Source organism: Aphelocoma coerulescens, chromosome 3, assembly GCF_041296385.1.
Source record: "Aphelocoma coerulescens isolate FSJ_1873_10779 chromosome 3, UR_Acoe_1.0, whole genome shotgun sequence".
In the NCBI taxonomy this organism is placed as follows: Eukaryota; Metazoa; Chordata; class Aves; order Passeriformes; family Corvidae; genus Aphelocoma; species Aphelocoma coerulescens.
This window is the reverse complement of record NC_091016.1, coordinates 58,621,127-58,638,131: the sequence shown is the minus strand read 5'-3', so window position 1 is coordinate 58,638,131 and position 17,005 is coordinate 58,621,127. Positions and strand designations below refer to the sequence as shown.

Below are 17,005 nucleotides of genomic sequence, written 5' to 3'. Positions count from 1 at the left end.
GTGTATTTTCCTCCAAAATGTTTAGCAGCCATACAATACCTCAGTTACAGATTAGCTATCATTGTTGTCTAAGGAATTCACTTACAGATCCCAGTTTATCTGCATTTTATATGCAAAGCATGTAAAAATTACTTTCCTTTGTCAGATTTGAGAAATGTGATTCACACAAAGCACACACCTAAAATCAATCTGAAAACAGGAAACTAACTAGATGGCTTTTCCTATCAGACATTAATTTCCATAGCACCTAATTCTGCCATCAAGCATCACTGTCTTCAACACATTATTTAAGGATTTTGTAATTTCAGGTGTCACTCCCTCTCTTGCTCTTATGTAATGCCTTTCTTCTGAGAAATGCAGATGTTTTTATATAAATAATAAGGTATCCTACATCCACAAATTAGGAACTTCCACCTTTCACAGACGGAACTGAAACAGAGATAATATGGCCCAGATTCAAAAATTTTCTGAAGTCATCTTCTCCCAGAAGAGATTACAATAACTCTAATTTACTTTAGAAAATTACTGCATCCTAAGTGAACTCTCCTGCAATTTGAAGCCATCTTATTGCAGTAATATCTAACACAAAAGAGAAACTGACTGTTATTTTTTTTTCTGAGTCAGATTTTGGTCACAGGTGTTATTACATGTTCAAACCAAGTGAATATTAATGCCATGGAGGTACCATTCATGATTCTAGCTGTAGGAAAGCTCCATTTGACATTTACAAGAAATTAGTTCAAATCCTGCTGTGCTTAAAAACCACATTATATACTCTCCTACCTGAATGACCAACACAAAATGAGTTCTCTAAATATAAGTTTAAATGTGAGTTCACTGACTTATGAGTGATACATCTCTATCAAATAAGAAAAAACTGTTTCCTCAGAGCATTGTCATCAGCCTCAGCATAATGCAAAATTGGTTTTAGCCCCAGCCAGAAGCAGGCCATTCTCATCCTGCAGCAGCCCATTTAAAGCAGAAGCTCATGTTTTATGAAGAAGCAAGATGGCAGCAAAGCTCAGAGGAACTGTTTCTAATTGTGGTTCAACAGAGGACAAGTAAAATCAGTCACAGGGCTCATGTGGGAAGCCCCTTTGACAGAGGAAAACCTTCCTTTCTCATTAATTCACACATGGCAACCCTATAAAGTGGAGCAACAGAAGAGGGGCTCACATCAAAAGTTTTCACTGATAAACCACTTCTTTCCAGCCTCCACCACTCTGTAAAGATCCTACACGTAGTGACAGGACTCAGAATTTGTGGTCATCATGCTCCCTGCAGCACTGCTGCCTTCATTACAGCATGGAAAAATGTAATCATAGCTGGAAAACCAAGATCTGATCATACGCTGAGATTTAACTGTACAGGCAGAGAGACTGGCTTTTTGCTTCTGTTTGGGTTTTTTTTGTTTGGGTTTTTTTTGGTTGAGATTTTTGGTTTTGGTTGGTTTTTTGTTGGGTTTTTTTTTTTTTCTTTGGGGAGGATTGGGGGTATATACATATGGGGTTTTTTTATTTTTTATTCGATTAATATTCATAGTACTCCTCTGAATCAATAAATCCATAGCAAAATAAAGGCATTTTCATCAGCTCACTTCAGCTGCTCTGCCAACAACAACAACAAAAGAATCTAAAATAGCTAGTATTTTTGGCCTGCTTTATTATAACCAGCAGAATGGTGAATCTGCCCCCAACTGTTAATAATTAAAAAAACATTTAAGGCTGCATATCTTCAAAGTATTAGAAGTAATTATGTGACAGGACTGTTACAGAGTATGCTTACTTAATATAGCTCAAAGAAATGAGATAAGAATTACTGAGATGTAAATATAAGGTTGCCTTTCAATGAAGGTACATGTGTATGAGAATGGAATGAAGGAGAAGATCCTCATCTGCAAAAGACTACACAGCTCAGAAAATTTTCTTGAAATATTCTCTAGCAGAATCTGCAGCTTTTTACCTAATCTTTGAAACACATAGTCATGCAGATAAGGCAGTATTAAATGGATCACTGCTGCCTCTGGAAAGGAAGATAAGTTAGCCTTTGGTACTTAGATATTCACTTTCTGACAGCTGTTCTTCTTTCTCAAAAAATTTCTCTGCCAAGCAAAGATTATTTGGGATTGACAAATCTGTGCTTTGGAATAAACAAGATCTTTACTCTGATAGGATGTTGGAAACAGATGTTTAAGATCCACATACCATTATAGTCTATCAGGTACAGTATATTACTTAAGGGGGTCTCAGGGAAAAGCTCCCACAAATACCTACATATGCCTGACAGTGTTTATGAGTCCGTGCTATTCCAAAAGATATCAAGGGGAAGAAATCTTTCCCTCAGTCTAGCGAAGAGACAATTCTCCTTCCCTCACCCTGTGAGAGGGTGGAGACAAAGAGCACAAAGAAGAGACAAGATGGTGAGGTTGCGGTAGCTGATACAGTGGTCTGGAGAAACTGACACAAAGCAATGCTAAGCCTAATGAAAGTACAAGGTGGTTTGATTTCTTAAAAAAATACATATCCCTTTGGGATAAGTAACTGCTCTGTAATGCATGTGGCATATCAGGACTGTCAGCATTCACACAACTATTATCAATCTACAAACCAGTGGCTGTATCCATTGACTGGAGAAGGGGAAAAAAGCTACAAAGGATCCCAAATTCCTCACTGCTACTTTGTTAACCACCAGTGCTCAGGCTGCTGCTCTGAACACAGCCTGTGCTACATCTGCAGCCCTGAAGGGTGAGTGCTCTCCTTGATCTTTACTGTCTCCTAGTTCAAGCCAGGATGATTCACTGGTGGGACAGTGGACTCAAGTGAACACTACGGAATACTAACATTTTAAGACTTGTCTAAGTTTTAGTATTTTGTTAAATACATGTCCAGAAGCAGAAGTCATCTACAACGGCTGTCACTAATTGCAGTTGCTGCCACACATAGCAACATGTCACCCTTAAGTTCTGGTGCTGGAATATATTCTTTTTGTTTCCCAGGATACGTTCTTCAGTAAAATCATCTTAAACCAAACACATAACATATTTGCAATTTTACTTGTGTATATAGACAAGCATTTGAAAATGACTGTCCATAAATTGCCACAAAACTTTTTCAGATGTGATGCAACATAACACACCTCTACAGGGTACACGTATCCTTGAACGTAGGATCTGCTAAACTGACACCTAATTGCAAAGAGGTGCTGAATCTTTGTTAAAGTTTACTGTTACACACAAACAAGCATTCACTACTTCAAATGCAGTCTTCTGACATGCCAGTTCAGATTTTCTGTTTGTAACATTTGACACCAGCCAAGCTCTGCACATTTCTTTTACCTGGAGTAATGGATAGCTTGATGTCCTGCAATATTAAAATAGAAATCGGTTGTGTGCTTCATCTCATCAGTATGTCCAGAGACTTCAATCCAGTGTGCTATTGGGAGGCAGTAAACTCCATCTACTATGTTGCTCTGGTTGTAAACACAACTTCGATCATGATGGGGCCCACTACCTAGAACAGAAGAAAGGACAATTGCAGGCTGTGTATCTGGATAATCTTTAAAAGAAATTGCTGGGAGATTTGAACTGAGCCTTCAAGGCCTGGAGTAGTGTTTCCTGCCTCTTCAAACTGCATTTCTCATAACACATTAGTAACAACTGAAATAGTGGCAACAGAAGCACTGCCACAAAGCTGATGTTCAGCATCAAAATAAAATCTTGCATATTATTATTAGAAATATTTTTAAATTTAGTTATTTATTTTAACCCCCCCCTCCCCAATATTAAAGACTCCTAAATCACTTAAAATTTAAGGAATAATTAATGTCATTTAAGTTCCTCATTTGATGTCTCATAGTATGTGACCTCAATGTTTAATGTTCTTGCTCTGTGACCTCTCTCTAGGGGGGTCAATCTTCCTGTGGCTCAGACATGCCACGGCAGCCTCACCTTGGTTCAGGCTGACTTTTAAGGAAGTTGCCAAGATATGGGAAATACCTCAGAGAAAGTTCAGAGGACAGCAATGCATGATCAGAAAGGTAAAACCACAAAGAGAGGTAGGACTGGCGACACAGGATTTGCTACCAGCTTAAGGATTCAAGAGGAAAACATCAGTGTGGAAAGGCATCAATGCCCAAAGCAGGTGGCAGACAGCAACCCAGAAACAATGCAGACTTGTTTAAAGGAGCAAAGAAGGGTGGCCCTCTTCCACTTCATTTGTTATATATGAAATCCACCAAATTGGCCTTTGCATGTTAAGTGCCCTGATTTTGCATGATAAGATGTTAAATGTCCTAGTTTTACATTTTGCATATTAAGTGTTTCAATTGCCAAATTAGTCTTTACATACTTAAAATGCCCATCAAACTAGTTAAAGTTATTGAGTTAATTCTCAGAATCACTTAATCACACAGTTCCTAGTTAAAAATCCCTGTTAATAAAATATTTATAATAATTAATAAAATAAGTTTCATCCCTTCTTTAAGCTTTAACCTTACAAATGTATTGTTTCCTGCACATACCCAAGTTATCCAAGTTAATAAGTATGTTTTAAAAGTTCCTTAAAGTGTTTATAGTTCTGTTTTAAAAGTTCCTTAAAATGTTTGTTGATTGTTCTAAAAGTTGGTTTTTTTTGAAGTGTCTGTAGTGCAGTTTAATGCTTTTGTTAATTGTCCTTAAGTTCTACAATTTTCCAGGCCCAGCTCCAAGCGCAGACTTTTAACTGTCAAAAGCTGTTTTTAGTCTCCTGCCCTTTAACCTGCAACTCAGCTCCACGGCAACATGAATGTCAATGAGGACATTTCCCTGCCTTTCAAGCAAGTGACATCATCCCTAAACTTTACCCCAGACAACAGCCAGCCAATGGCAGGATCAGATGACCTCACTTCAAGACTCCACCAATCGCTCCAGACCATGGGGGCTGGACTGTGGGCGGACCTGGGCGGAGCATGGACACTATAAAACTCAGTGCACAGCATGGGAGCTCGCTTTTTGCCTCAGATTAGCTGCGGGCGAAGCCCAATTCTGGTGACTCAGGGCTCTACCTCCCAGAAAGACCATTTTAATTACCTAACTTTGGACTAGCCAAAGTTAACCCAGCATTGCAGGCTTCCTGCGCTGGGGCCTTCTGCCAGTTAGGCCTAAAGGTCTCTAATCGCTGCGGACCCAGGTTTTGGGATTTTTACTTGGGTTTCCTTACTAGTGGATTTTCCTGGACTGAATTATTTTAGCTTTAATTAATTTTTCAAAAATTATTCTTTAGATAAAACAGTTGTTAATTTTTAATTAACATTAAGAGTAGTCTCATTCTTAACAATTCACAGCTGCCTGGCCAGCAAAGACTCTTCAGATTCCTGTTGCAGACCAGACACATAGGGATATCTAGCCAAAGAGTTCATTAAACGCTGTCTTTAATGTTTGCTGACCAATAAACGCTCACTTTGCTGTCTTCAAATGCACGTCTCATTTCGAGAGTCTGTTCATACACAGTAGAAGTTACTCAAGGTGACCCACAGAGAGACAGTCACAGTTGCAATGGTGAACGATCACAACTACCTTAAACGGCCTAGTTTAAAGTAAGACTCTTTTTCTTACGATTTTCTACTAATACTCATTACCTCTTCTTCTTCTCTTACAGCAAGTGTGAGCTTTAGTCTGAAAACTGGTTTGTAATACCATGCCAGAGTAAGCAACTTGAAGTGACATGGGTTGTGTCATCAATCAAAAGGTTATCTAGCTTCCAAAAATACAGTACATGTATATTCACCCCTCACCACCATTTTTACATACTTATTGTAATACTAATTGCCATGTAGGAATAATTATTGTGCAGATCAGAAGTGACCTAGTCTATGGCCTGCTTAAGCCTGTTACACTTATACATTATTAATGATGTTAAAATATTTCTGAGCAAAATTATGCCCAAAGGAGTATCTTCAATTTCACATTGCACGTAAATGCATGACCAGTTTTCAACCACCCCAGTTACGGAAATTTGCTAGAACAAGAGCATTTTGGGAGATATATTAATGCAATGATTATAGAGTAAGAATAACATTTAAGAGGAAAGCCCAAACCATCTCCTTATTTCCAAATGACATGCAGCCCATTTTATCATAATTGTGAAATATTACTATTTACCAAAAATAAAAAGTAAAATACTAGGTAGAAAACTATCTTCTCTTTCACACTGCTGAGCAATTATGCATCATATAGTTTTTGACTATTTTGATTATAAATTAGGTAAGCAAGATCAGTACATAGTTTCAGAAGCTACAAATCTTATCACTATATTTTTATCTCACATTTCCAATTGTTCATATATTCTTACTGCTTTTAAAAAATATGAAAAGACAACAGCATAAATCAACACATACAACAGCATAACAAAATCTATGGATGTTTATGACATTTAATTGACTTCATGCATTCAGCAAAATACAACCACAAACACCGTATCTTGCCTTCCCCATGCTACCCTCCAACAACTGTCTGTAGCAACGCACATCACCGTGGCCATGTCCTGCCATCATAAGGCTGTCTCTGATCCTAACCCCCACATGCCCAGGGGCCCCTGTCCTGTCCCAGCCTCAGCCTGTCCCCACCCGATGCTCAGGGCTTGGGCTGCCCTCATGCCCCCAAGCTGTCTGTTCCTGACTGCCAGTCCCATGGGGTGCCCCTGCAGTCCCCAGAGTCGCCAGCCCTCACTTCACCCTGGCAGTTTTGAACCATGGTCTCAGGATCTCTGGCTTTTTTACTACTCCCAGCCTCGTGTTTCCTTGTACTCAGGTACCCACCATGTGCTTTCTACTGCCCCATTTCCAACTGCTGCTGCTTGAGATGCACGCACTTCTGCCATCTGCCAGTTTTGCAGTTCATCCTCCTCCTCCAGCTTTAATTCTTGTCTCTTTTTTGCCTTCCTTCCTTTTCTATGACCTTCTTCCTTCTCTCTGCGTTCTTAAAAAGCTGCAATGTCTTTGCCTTGTAACCTCACCACCTTCACCATCATTAATTCCCTTAAACAGCCTACAATCACATATGGAAATGGGGCCAAGAGTAAGTTGCCAACAGCAATTTATTTGTTCCCTCAAACAGGTTTGGTCAAATCTCATTCTGAAATGCTTTCTTCTGTAATCAATACTTATCACCGTTTATTTTTCTGCACTGAACAGCCTCAACCTTCCCGCTGTGGCCTACAGTCAAGCCTGAATCTCAAAGGTATGGTTCTGATTTGCCTTTAATAATCAGGTAAACAATAACATTGTTTGCATTCGAATCATATTTCATGAGAATTGCCTAGCTCTTTACTATTCCTTATGTTATATACTGATCTATGAATTAAACAACTTTCCTACTGAAATAAGACATCTGTGTAACAGAATGTATATCAACATATTTTCAACACATACACATATATTCACATGAGATATAGTTTCATACAGGAAGGAGTGCTACCATCTTCAAGAAATACTAATTTAGGGGGTGGTATGATCAAAGTGGACTGTGTTCAGAAAGCTGAATTCACTACACTTCTTAAGAGAGTTATGAAAATCTGCAGTTACCAAAAAAGATCAGGTTTCACTACCCAGGTAATATCCACGTGATTACACAAGTGCTTCTCACCACAGTTTGCTTCACAAGATGCATTTAAAAAGTTTCAAAAAAAGAAAAAGTTGTTGTATCAGTTCACATCATGCTTCTGCTAGCACAGTTTGTCACAGAAACTCCATAATATTTTGGATACCGTTAGACAACAATGCAATTTATAAAGTATTTCAACTTTTCTGTTCCTAGAGACTATAGTAAAACCAAGAACATCAAATGTTTTCCATTCACCTGTTCATCTTTGCAGAAAACAAACCCAAATGTCCTTTGAGAAAGGGCTCACACAACAGTAAATACATAGTTTTACAACTAAACCCATTTCTGTATCAGTAGTTTTTTCATCTTGTTTTTATTCATATTCCAAGTGGCAAAACATATTGTTGGGATGCAAATACACAATCATCTGAAAACATCTAAAATTCAATCATAAAAAAGGATAAGTTACGTATTTGAACAGTATTAATCTTCCCATTATTTGATCATGTTGGTTTTCCTAATTGAAGAAGAAAATAATTTTGGAAGAGTTTATTAGAATATACAGGTCCTAGTTTAACTTCTAGGATAGCACTTTTTTTCATTTATTTAGATCCCTATTTTTTTTAATTCAAAACCCATCTCTGTGATTCTTCACAGCAAAAACGTTTATCTGAAAGAGAAAGATTAAGATAAGTTTCTAGGCAATAAACTATGAAGTTTTTCATTGCTTTTGCCCTTGTTGCTCTGTACTGCAGATGATTGTGTGGTGGAAACCACTGATGTAGGGAACTGCTGGAGAGCAAAGCAACCAACTAGCCCCACTGACAGCTCAAGCCTCACAGAGGGCTCTTTCAAAATCTGCATGACTGCAGTTTATGGCTCCTTGTTTAATGCATATGAAGGATGACCAAACTAGTGTATGAAGTGGCTGTACAAATAACTAAATAAAAGAATAAAACCAAAGATCTCCACGTAACTGATAAATGCCACTGGCAAAAAAAGGAGACCGGAATGAAGCAAAGGAAATCTTTGGTTTTGATCCTCCTTGAGCAGGGAGGTTGGATCAGATGACCCGCTGTGGTCCCTTCTAGCCTGATCAATTCTGTGAAAACCAGATGAAGATATAGTAAGTAATACAAGACATGCAAAGATCTAGACTGGAAGAAGGTAAGCAGAGACTAGAAGAGGATGTTCTGAAATTCAATCTAGTGAGGCACAACAACAAAACACAAAGAAAAACCTGCAGTTACTATTTTCTTACAGCTGTACTGCAGAGGTGAAAGAAGTATAATCCAACAGTCTGCCAACAGCACAGACACATCCTGACACAGCAGAGAACTGCACACAGATTGCACAAAAGAGTCACAGTGGAGAAATTACCAGCTTGATCTTAAAACATAATAAACAAAATCTGGGTCAATGAAATTTCTCATCACCATTAAGGGTGAACCACATGAATAAATGAAAAAAGTAAGACTGCCTCTCCCACTGTCTCTGCAGAGCTCTTTGCAGCAAAGGCTCTGCTCAGCCACTGCTCTTTCAGCTACGAGGTTGTTGCACACCTTGCTCTAAGTTTTAATTTTTTCTTTTCTGTGTTGTGTAAGGAGATGTATGCAGGAACTCCAGGGCACAAGAGCAGCCATAAAGGTGCTGGGTATCTCATCCGTGCCTTAGCCTGACCTTAAAACACTAATATGCAACTTCCAAGCCTCCAAACCCCAGTAAGGTAAGGGCGTTTCTCAGTTCACTGCTACCTCTTTAAAAACCACAGGGCTACTGAGATAACCTTAGACACACACATTAGCTTCAACAGCAACTAACCAACCCAAACCACAAGCAGCCAGGCAATTTTCAGATCACCTACTCACAAATCAGTTAGAGCAAAGACTAACTCCTATAATCTTTGTCATAAATTTTGCATGAACAAACACACTTTAAGTGTGTAGCGGGTTGGGTTTGTAACCGGGCGGAAACACCAATTTAGTGTAGTGGTTTGGTCCAAAATACTCATTACTGTTTACCTTCTGTGAGATAAGAATTAGGAGAAACGCAAAGCAGGCACCAATCTTGAAAGAATATAAAGAAGTTTATTAACAGACCTAAAAGAAAAAAAAAATCATACCACACCTTCAGAACTCTTCTCCTCCCCCCACCTTTCTCCCTTCTCCAAGTGACAGTATAAAAAGACAACCCTTGAGATGTTCAGTCTGTTTACCACTTCCATAATAACCTTGTTCAGTCCATTTAGGAAGAGGAGTCTCTCTTGCCCATGCTATGAAAACCGTATCACACCGAGACAGCTGCCCACTTCCAAATAACTTTGTTCAGCCCATTTAGGAAGAGGAGTCTCTCTGCTCGCATGCGAGTCCCTTCCCCCCAACTTGCAGCTTTTCCCACAACTGCTTTTGAGGGTCCACTCTTGAAGTTTTTTAGGGTACAATTTTAAGGTTGAGCCGTTCAGAAACAAAAGTTCTCTTCACCCATCTCTGGGAGCATTTAATCTCTAAGAACAGAGGCCCTTCTCCTTCCCTGGGAGCAAAGGGTCTTCCTCATCTTCATCTTTAGGACTATCTCTGGGAGCATCTCTAGGAACTGAGGTTTTCTCCTTTCTCATTTGGAGCAAAAGTCCTCATTGCTTCCATCTCTCCCTGTCCAAACTTCTCATGAAATTACAGCTGCGTCAGCATCTGCCTATCTCAGCACAGGTGCTTTTGCTCACAAGTACAAGTTGAACGCTCCACCCCCCATATCTTCATGAAATTACAATGGGAACTCTGATATATCATAGCTTTACAACAGAATTTCAGCTTTAAGCATCTCCTTTCTCTCTTCCCTCAGGTTTTCAGCTCTTCACAGCACTAAAAGGGTTAATCTCACCTCGGCCTTGCAGCTGGAATTCCGCTTATCGCTGTTGGTCACATGATCTCTGCCGGACAGCGGTGCAGCTTCAGCTGAATCTTGGCAGCACTGGAGGGGGGGGAGCTGAGCCGGCCGTCTGCCCACAGCAGGGCTGTGGGGAGGGTTCCGTGGGTGGAACAGGGCCCATTGGCTCCAGGATGGCCGTGGCCCGGCCTGGCCTGGCCCAAGCAGGGCCTGGCCAGGCCCACTGGCCCCCGCATGGGGCCCGCAGCCACCTGTCCCAGCACTGGAAACGAGACAGAACTATGGGGGGGGTTTGTCTATTCTTAAGTGTGCATCACAGAGGTGGTCACAACTTTAAGTGGCTTAAAGAATTGTCCATATTCAAACTGGCCAGCTGATAGGTTCTGTCAAATCATACAGGAAGCTGTAAGCACCCCTTTGCAAGAACATCACTTCTGGGACTATGCTTGCTAACCTATGACAAAGTGTCAATTCAAAATTTTAACTATGTCTAAATATTTTAAGTAATTCCATTTGCTGTATCAAATGAGGTCCTTTAACAAGGTAAAGAGTATCTTAAGTTCATGCTTAGAAATTCCCCTGGAAGAGTTTAATTACAATAAGCACTCTGGGGGCAGAGAAACAGAGCATGGAATAAAAGACCTTTAAAAAAAATAAAATAGAACAGGAAGTAAAGAAAACATACCAAAAATAATCTCCAAAATAAAGCATTTAAAAGGTTTAAGATTTTGCCAGCTTCCTTACCTTTTATACCAACATTACAATGAAGAAAAGTCTGAAATCCTATTTTGGATACAGTTCTCAGTTATCTGAATGTACCACGGCACAGCATTGTTACCACACATCAACTCTAACTGAACTTCCTCCAGTACATTCACAATATTCAAATCTACTTACCCTTCACACCAGATCCTGTCACAAAAGTGAACAAAATTCAATCTCTGATGTTTTGAAATAGCATCTGTCTCAATCTTGCCAAGGCTGAATTGCTATTGATCGTTAAAAAACAGAAGTAGGGGAGGCTGGATTCCCCTCACTGGAACTGCGCGAGGTCAAGTTTTGGAGAGTTTGAGCCTGCCACAGGCTCAGGAGTCCCACCTTCCTCAAGTCTCAGCAAAGCCCTCAGTAGCAGCCCTTTTGTTTTCACAGCTCTGACAAATAGCTCTAATTCTGTATGCCATGTACGAAACCTTACCTGCATGCCTAAGAAAAGCATACTTTGATTTTTAATGCTGTTTTTTTCTACAGTCAGTAAATCATCTTTCCCTTAGATTCTGTAAATGGTAGATCAATTTATTGGATTACTTAAACACCTAGCATTAATAAAAGACAAAACTGTTAATTTGCCACACCTAGTTCAGTAACTCCTTCATAACTGGTTTGATTTTCAGATATGTTTCCTTGCATTTGCAAGCCCGAAAGAGATACCCAAAAAGCAGAAAACCATTTGCATCATATACCACATGTTTATATTTTACCAGACTTAAAGCAGACTGTTTCAGCTTCCCTTTTGGTAGAGCTGATACATAGAACCATGGAAATAAGTTTTAATTCAATTAAAATTCAGGCTGAATTTGAGAATTTTTAGTCTATTCTTATATCCTAAGAAAATTATTTTATGGAACTATATTTTGAAATTACGCCAGAATTAGAACTAAATGGTTTACAAGAAAGCCATTCTCAGCACTCAAAGCTGTTAATCACCAAGGCTTTTTTTTCTTTTTCTTTTTTTTAATCAGATATAAGAAAATTTGATTTTTCAAAGGCAACTTTCAAAAATATGTTTTATTTCTCTCTCTAGGTCTGCTCAGGCACAAGTGTTTCTCAGTGGGAACTTCTACTGTACTAAGAGATTTTAACCAAATGCCTGGCTTAAAGATGGAGATGAAGTCAGAGAAAAGCAACTAAAAGGAAATCTATCTCATGTAAAAGACAGTTTCTTTTCTGACAGATGGTAGAAATAAGACTAAAGGAAATACAGATGAGAGAATAATGGCTGATAGCAACAAAATTATAATCTAATACTATCTTTAATAATAATACCCGTTTGCTTTGACACTCTCTACTGTACTGTCTACTACTGATTGTTACTTTTTATCATACCAGAAGAAGAACAGGCAGGAAACAAGCCACAACAAAACAGCAACCATGGCAATACCTTAACCAAAGTATCCCAGTTACTTATCACTTCTCTGTGTTTCCTGCCATTGAAAATATGTTGCTGAGCTCTATTGCACACTACCATCACTTGGAAGTGAGGGACAGGAAAAATGGTAAATACAGGATTTGCATAAGCAATGCATTTATTGTAAATTTGCCATTATAACCACAAAGGCTTTAATTAGACTCTCACAGCAATCAGAACTGGCCTCTGATTATCTCTGTGGGTAGGAAAAGATATATACCTGCCAAATCCAGAGGAATGCAAGTATATGTATTTCTTTTTATTCTTCTAATTTTGCAGTTTCACATAGGCAACTCTGCATTGTTTTATTGATATCTGGTTGTCTGATCAGTAATCTGACTAATGCTGATAAGCAGATGGAAAGTAATGAGAAACTTGCTACCACTTAATTGCACCAAAATGCATGCTATGTATATGTCTTGAGGGGGGCTGAAGAACAAAACACCAGGAGCTACTGCACTTCGTAACCAAAATTTCTTTCAGTTCCTTAAAGAGATACTGGGTTGTAGAATTCAAAGTAACCCACTTTTGCTCATTAAATTTCATCACATCTGAAAGGTGTTAAGGTATCTAGCACTGTCCAGAAAGTAACAGCCTTGCAGGAACAAAATGCCTATGATGCACAATTATTCAACTATCAAAACCCAACTGTGCTTTAATGTTCATTTCTAGTTACCACCTACTTCAGAACAAGACTGAGATAGGCAAAATAAGTAAAACTGGATTATTTTCAAAACCAGAACAGATTACACTACTCATGAAACATGCAAGCAGCTGCAAGACACTAGGCAGCCACTGGCTATACACAGGGAATATGGCACCACCCAGTGGGAACAGCACTACATGAAATACCTGCATTTAAAAGAGAGATGAAGAAATGTAACTCTTCAGAGTTTGCTGGATTTTTTTGTTTGGTTTTGGTTGTTTGTTTTTAATAATGGAACTGTTACCTGTTTTGGGGATCTGTAGATTAGCTTTGGGGAAAGGAAAAAAAAATGGATCTCTGTTACAGAAATTAGCACTGTATCCAACTGTACTTAGAATGGCCTCAACAGAATATTTGTGTATCCTGCTAAGGCTTAGCACCAAGTATTTTTCGTTCTGTTACAGTATCTCCATTGCAAACAGCAACGAGGCCTCACCTTATCATACAGCCTTGCAAGAATCTCCTCCTTTAAATTAAGAAATTATACCTGTTTTTTTCAAAGAGCTGAAGCCAAGAAGTCAGATTGCTTGAAGTTTCAACACACTTGAAAAATGAAATTTTAATGTGTTTATCTACCACTGATGTTTTCAACCAATCAGATGCTCAACCCTTGAAACCTATTACCAGAATTTACTTCTGATATTTTCACTAACTGTTATTACAATAATATGTAAACCTTTATTACTTGATAAATGTACTGATCTTCAGGTTTGTATGAACAAGCTCACAGGAGCTGGAAATGTTGGAAGGCTAACCTACCACAGGCTGAATAACATAACTGTTTCTAAACTGAACTGTATTGTACTGCTTGTTTTGTCTTGCCAACAAGACACCTCCTTTTCTCTCCTCCCCCTTCCCCAAAACCAGAGATGGGTTTTTTTTGGAAGGATTAAGGTTCTGCTCACCTGAACAAATTACTAGAATATAGGCTGATCCTGCTTTTGAGCTTTCATTTGCCATACTGTATCTGTCAAGCTTCAAGCAAGCTCCATCTACACCAAACTAACACCTACATGAAACTCACAGAATCACAGAATGGTTTGGGTTGGAAGGGGCCTTAAAGATCATCCAGTTCCAAGCCCCCCACTTCCTCCCCATGCAGGGATACTTTTCACTAGACCAGGTTGCTCAGGGCCCCATCTAAGCTGGTGTTCAACACTTCAAGGAAGGGGCATCCAGAACTTCTCTGGGCAACAATGAATCAACATTTTACAATACAAGTATATGGGTTTTATATAATTTATTTTTCCCCTTCTCAAAAATATAAAGTGTCAGCAGATAGTATTCCATCATTTCAAAATACAGTTTGGGGCATAACCCTAGTAAATTATCTGTCCTTTTACAGAGCATGTTTCTTGATTAGTACCTACAGTTTATTTAGATGAAAGTAAGGGGATAAAGGCACAGATGAGTGTTCCATCATAAACTCACAAAACCAAATTCAAGTAGAAGTTTCATCTTGCATTTATTTAATTTTGACAGTTGGCACAAAATACTTTTAATTTCCAAGTTGAGAGACATTATGTCCAGTTTTGAAGAATAACCATCAAAAACAAAGTACACAGACAGACACAGGTACAGTCAGGGGAAAAAAGGTATATACATGAATTTAGGGGTTTTTTTTCTAAACCTGCTCCCAAATTCTAAGCTTCAACATAACCAACCTGTTTCCACAGATACCACAGCATAGCACAAACCCTCCTGGATAGCAGGCTTCAGCTTTCACAGTAGGTAAGCAAGTACTCCACACAGCTCACATGATCTGAGCCAGAAATGCTCAAAGGCTTTAAGCGACAAGTCCTGGGTGCAGACCAGCAACATCTCCCTGGGACGGCAGAGGTAAGTATCTGATCCTTCAGGAGCACAGGGCAGTGTCCTCTCCCACCTCCTCCTGCTAGGGAGGGGAACTTGTTACCTCCAGGCACAAGCAACAACCCAGCGAGTCTCGCACAGGCCAAGCCTTGCCTGAAAGCTTCCTACCAAGAGCCACAGAACACTGGCCTGTGACTATGACCCTTCCAGCCCACAGAAATAACTACCCTCACTTTATCTTTCAGTCTCCCCACTGCACTGGAATGGCTGCAATTTGTACTCAAAATATATGATACGGTAAGTACTGTACTATTATAAAAACAATATGCACTGCCAGTAGAATTCTCACACACATACATGTCTTAATAAAAAAACTGAAGTCATTTTCTTAAATACAACACGATTTCAACATCCAGTATACGTAAAGATCTGACATCCATAACTGGAGTAGAATTTCTCTGGTTACAGATGAATGCCTCAACTCAGAGCAAGTATCATTCTGCACTTTCCTCTATCCTTCACAACCACATCTTCAAAACTGCAGATGTTCTGCAAGTGCTAAATGTTTCCCAAAGCACATTTTAAGTCTAAACATGCAGGATACTAAAGAGACAATGCACACCATTTGTTTAGCACAAAAAAAAAGTTCTTTTCTTAAAAAAGGAAGTTGTCTTTTCAAATTGCGATTTTTATAAGAATAAGCAGATGACAGCCAAAACTTTCATTGATCAAGAGTTAAAAAAAACAAAAACCAAAAAACGTTAAAACAAATTAGATAAAAAAGAACTGCAAGATTGCTCAATTATTGGATACAAAAATATCCTTAGGCTCCTGTTGAAACCCTGGGTTTAGAAAATTTAGGTTTATGGGATATAGTGATACATACATGTGTAACAAGATGGAGGATTTTGGGTGTGGGTTTGCTCTTCTTCTTTCCTCCTTCTTCTCCACAAATCTGGGAAGTTTGGTATTGGTTCAAAAAACCCGCAGTGCGGATCATAAATTAGTAGTTACTGGATTATAAGTAAAAATAAATTAGTTGGCAATCCATAATTAGATAGTAAGGACTTTAAATGGCCTTGGAAGTTAGAACTTGGGGCATTTTCCACCTTGTTAACTAAGAAGCACATCCTGTGCAGTTGTACCATAGATAAGAAAATAATAAACGTCTAAGTCCAAAGAACAACTCCCTGTCTTCTGCGTTTCAATCCGAACTCTGAGCAAAAGAACTTGTGAAACAGAGGCAAAGAAGAAAAGAAATGGGGAAAATTAACAATTGGTGCCCGTGTGTGAGGACTCAGAGTTTGGACTCCCTGAAGAAAACGAGAGAAAAGAAGAGAAAGCAGCTTAGAGCTGGAAGAGAAAAAGGAAGAAGAATATTCCCTGGGGAAAAAGGAGCTCAAAAACCCTAAAGGCTGGTGAAAGGAACCAGAACTGGACTGCTGAACAGACCCAGAACACAGGCACTGAGAAAGACTTCTGACATCAAAGTCAGGTATGATTTATATGCTTCAGGGTTAATCTTAATTCATAGTGGGAAATGTTATGTCAAAATCGCAGAGAGACGCACTTAGTAAGTTAGAATCTATGGTAAAAGAACACCCTACAGCTCTCCTGAAAAAACAATTAAGAGATCTCAGTATCTCCAGGACTCTGTACATCTAAGACTATATAATACAGCCTCTCTTGGAAATGGTCCCACTGCAAGGCTTCCTCCCATTTGCAGAGTTGTATATGAAATTATGGCAAGCAAAAATCAGATAGAACAGCGCAGCGAGGTGCCGGCAGCTTCTCACAGCGACACGGCTCACACGGAGCCTCTGGAGGGAGCCCCGCCTCCTCC

General features: G+C 39.2%; 1 protein-coding gene across 4 annotated transcripts in view; it reads right to left on the bottom strand.

The window, feature by feature from the left end:
* The window catches only part of EPM2A (EPM2A glucan phosphatase, laforin), a 43,358-nt gene that overhangs the window by 20,728 nt on the left and 5,625 nt on the right, over window positions 1-17,005 (bottom strand). For 3 of the 4 annotated variants that reach the window (XM_069010443.1, XM_069010444.1, XM_069010446.1), the window contains exon 2: window positions 3,335-3,509. In XM_069010443.1, coding sequence (XP_068866544.1) covers window positions 3,335-3,509 — 175 coding nt within the window. The remainder of the gene's footprint in view (window positions 1-3,334; window positions 3,510-17,005) is intronic. The other variant, XM_069010445.1, reaches the window with a different exon arrangement.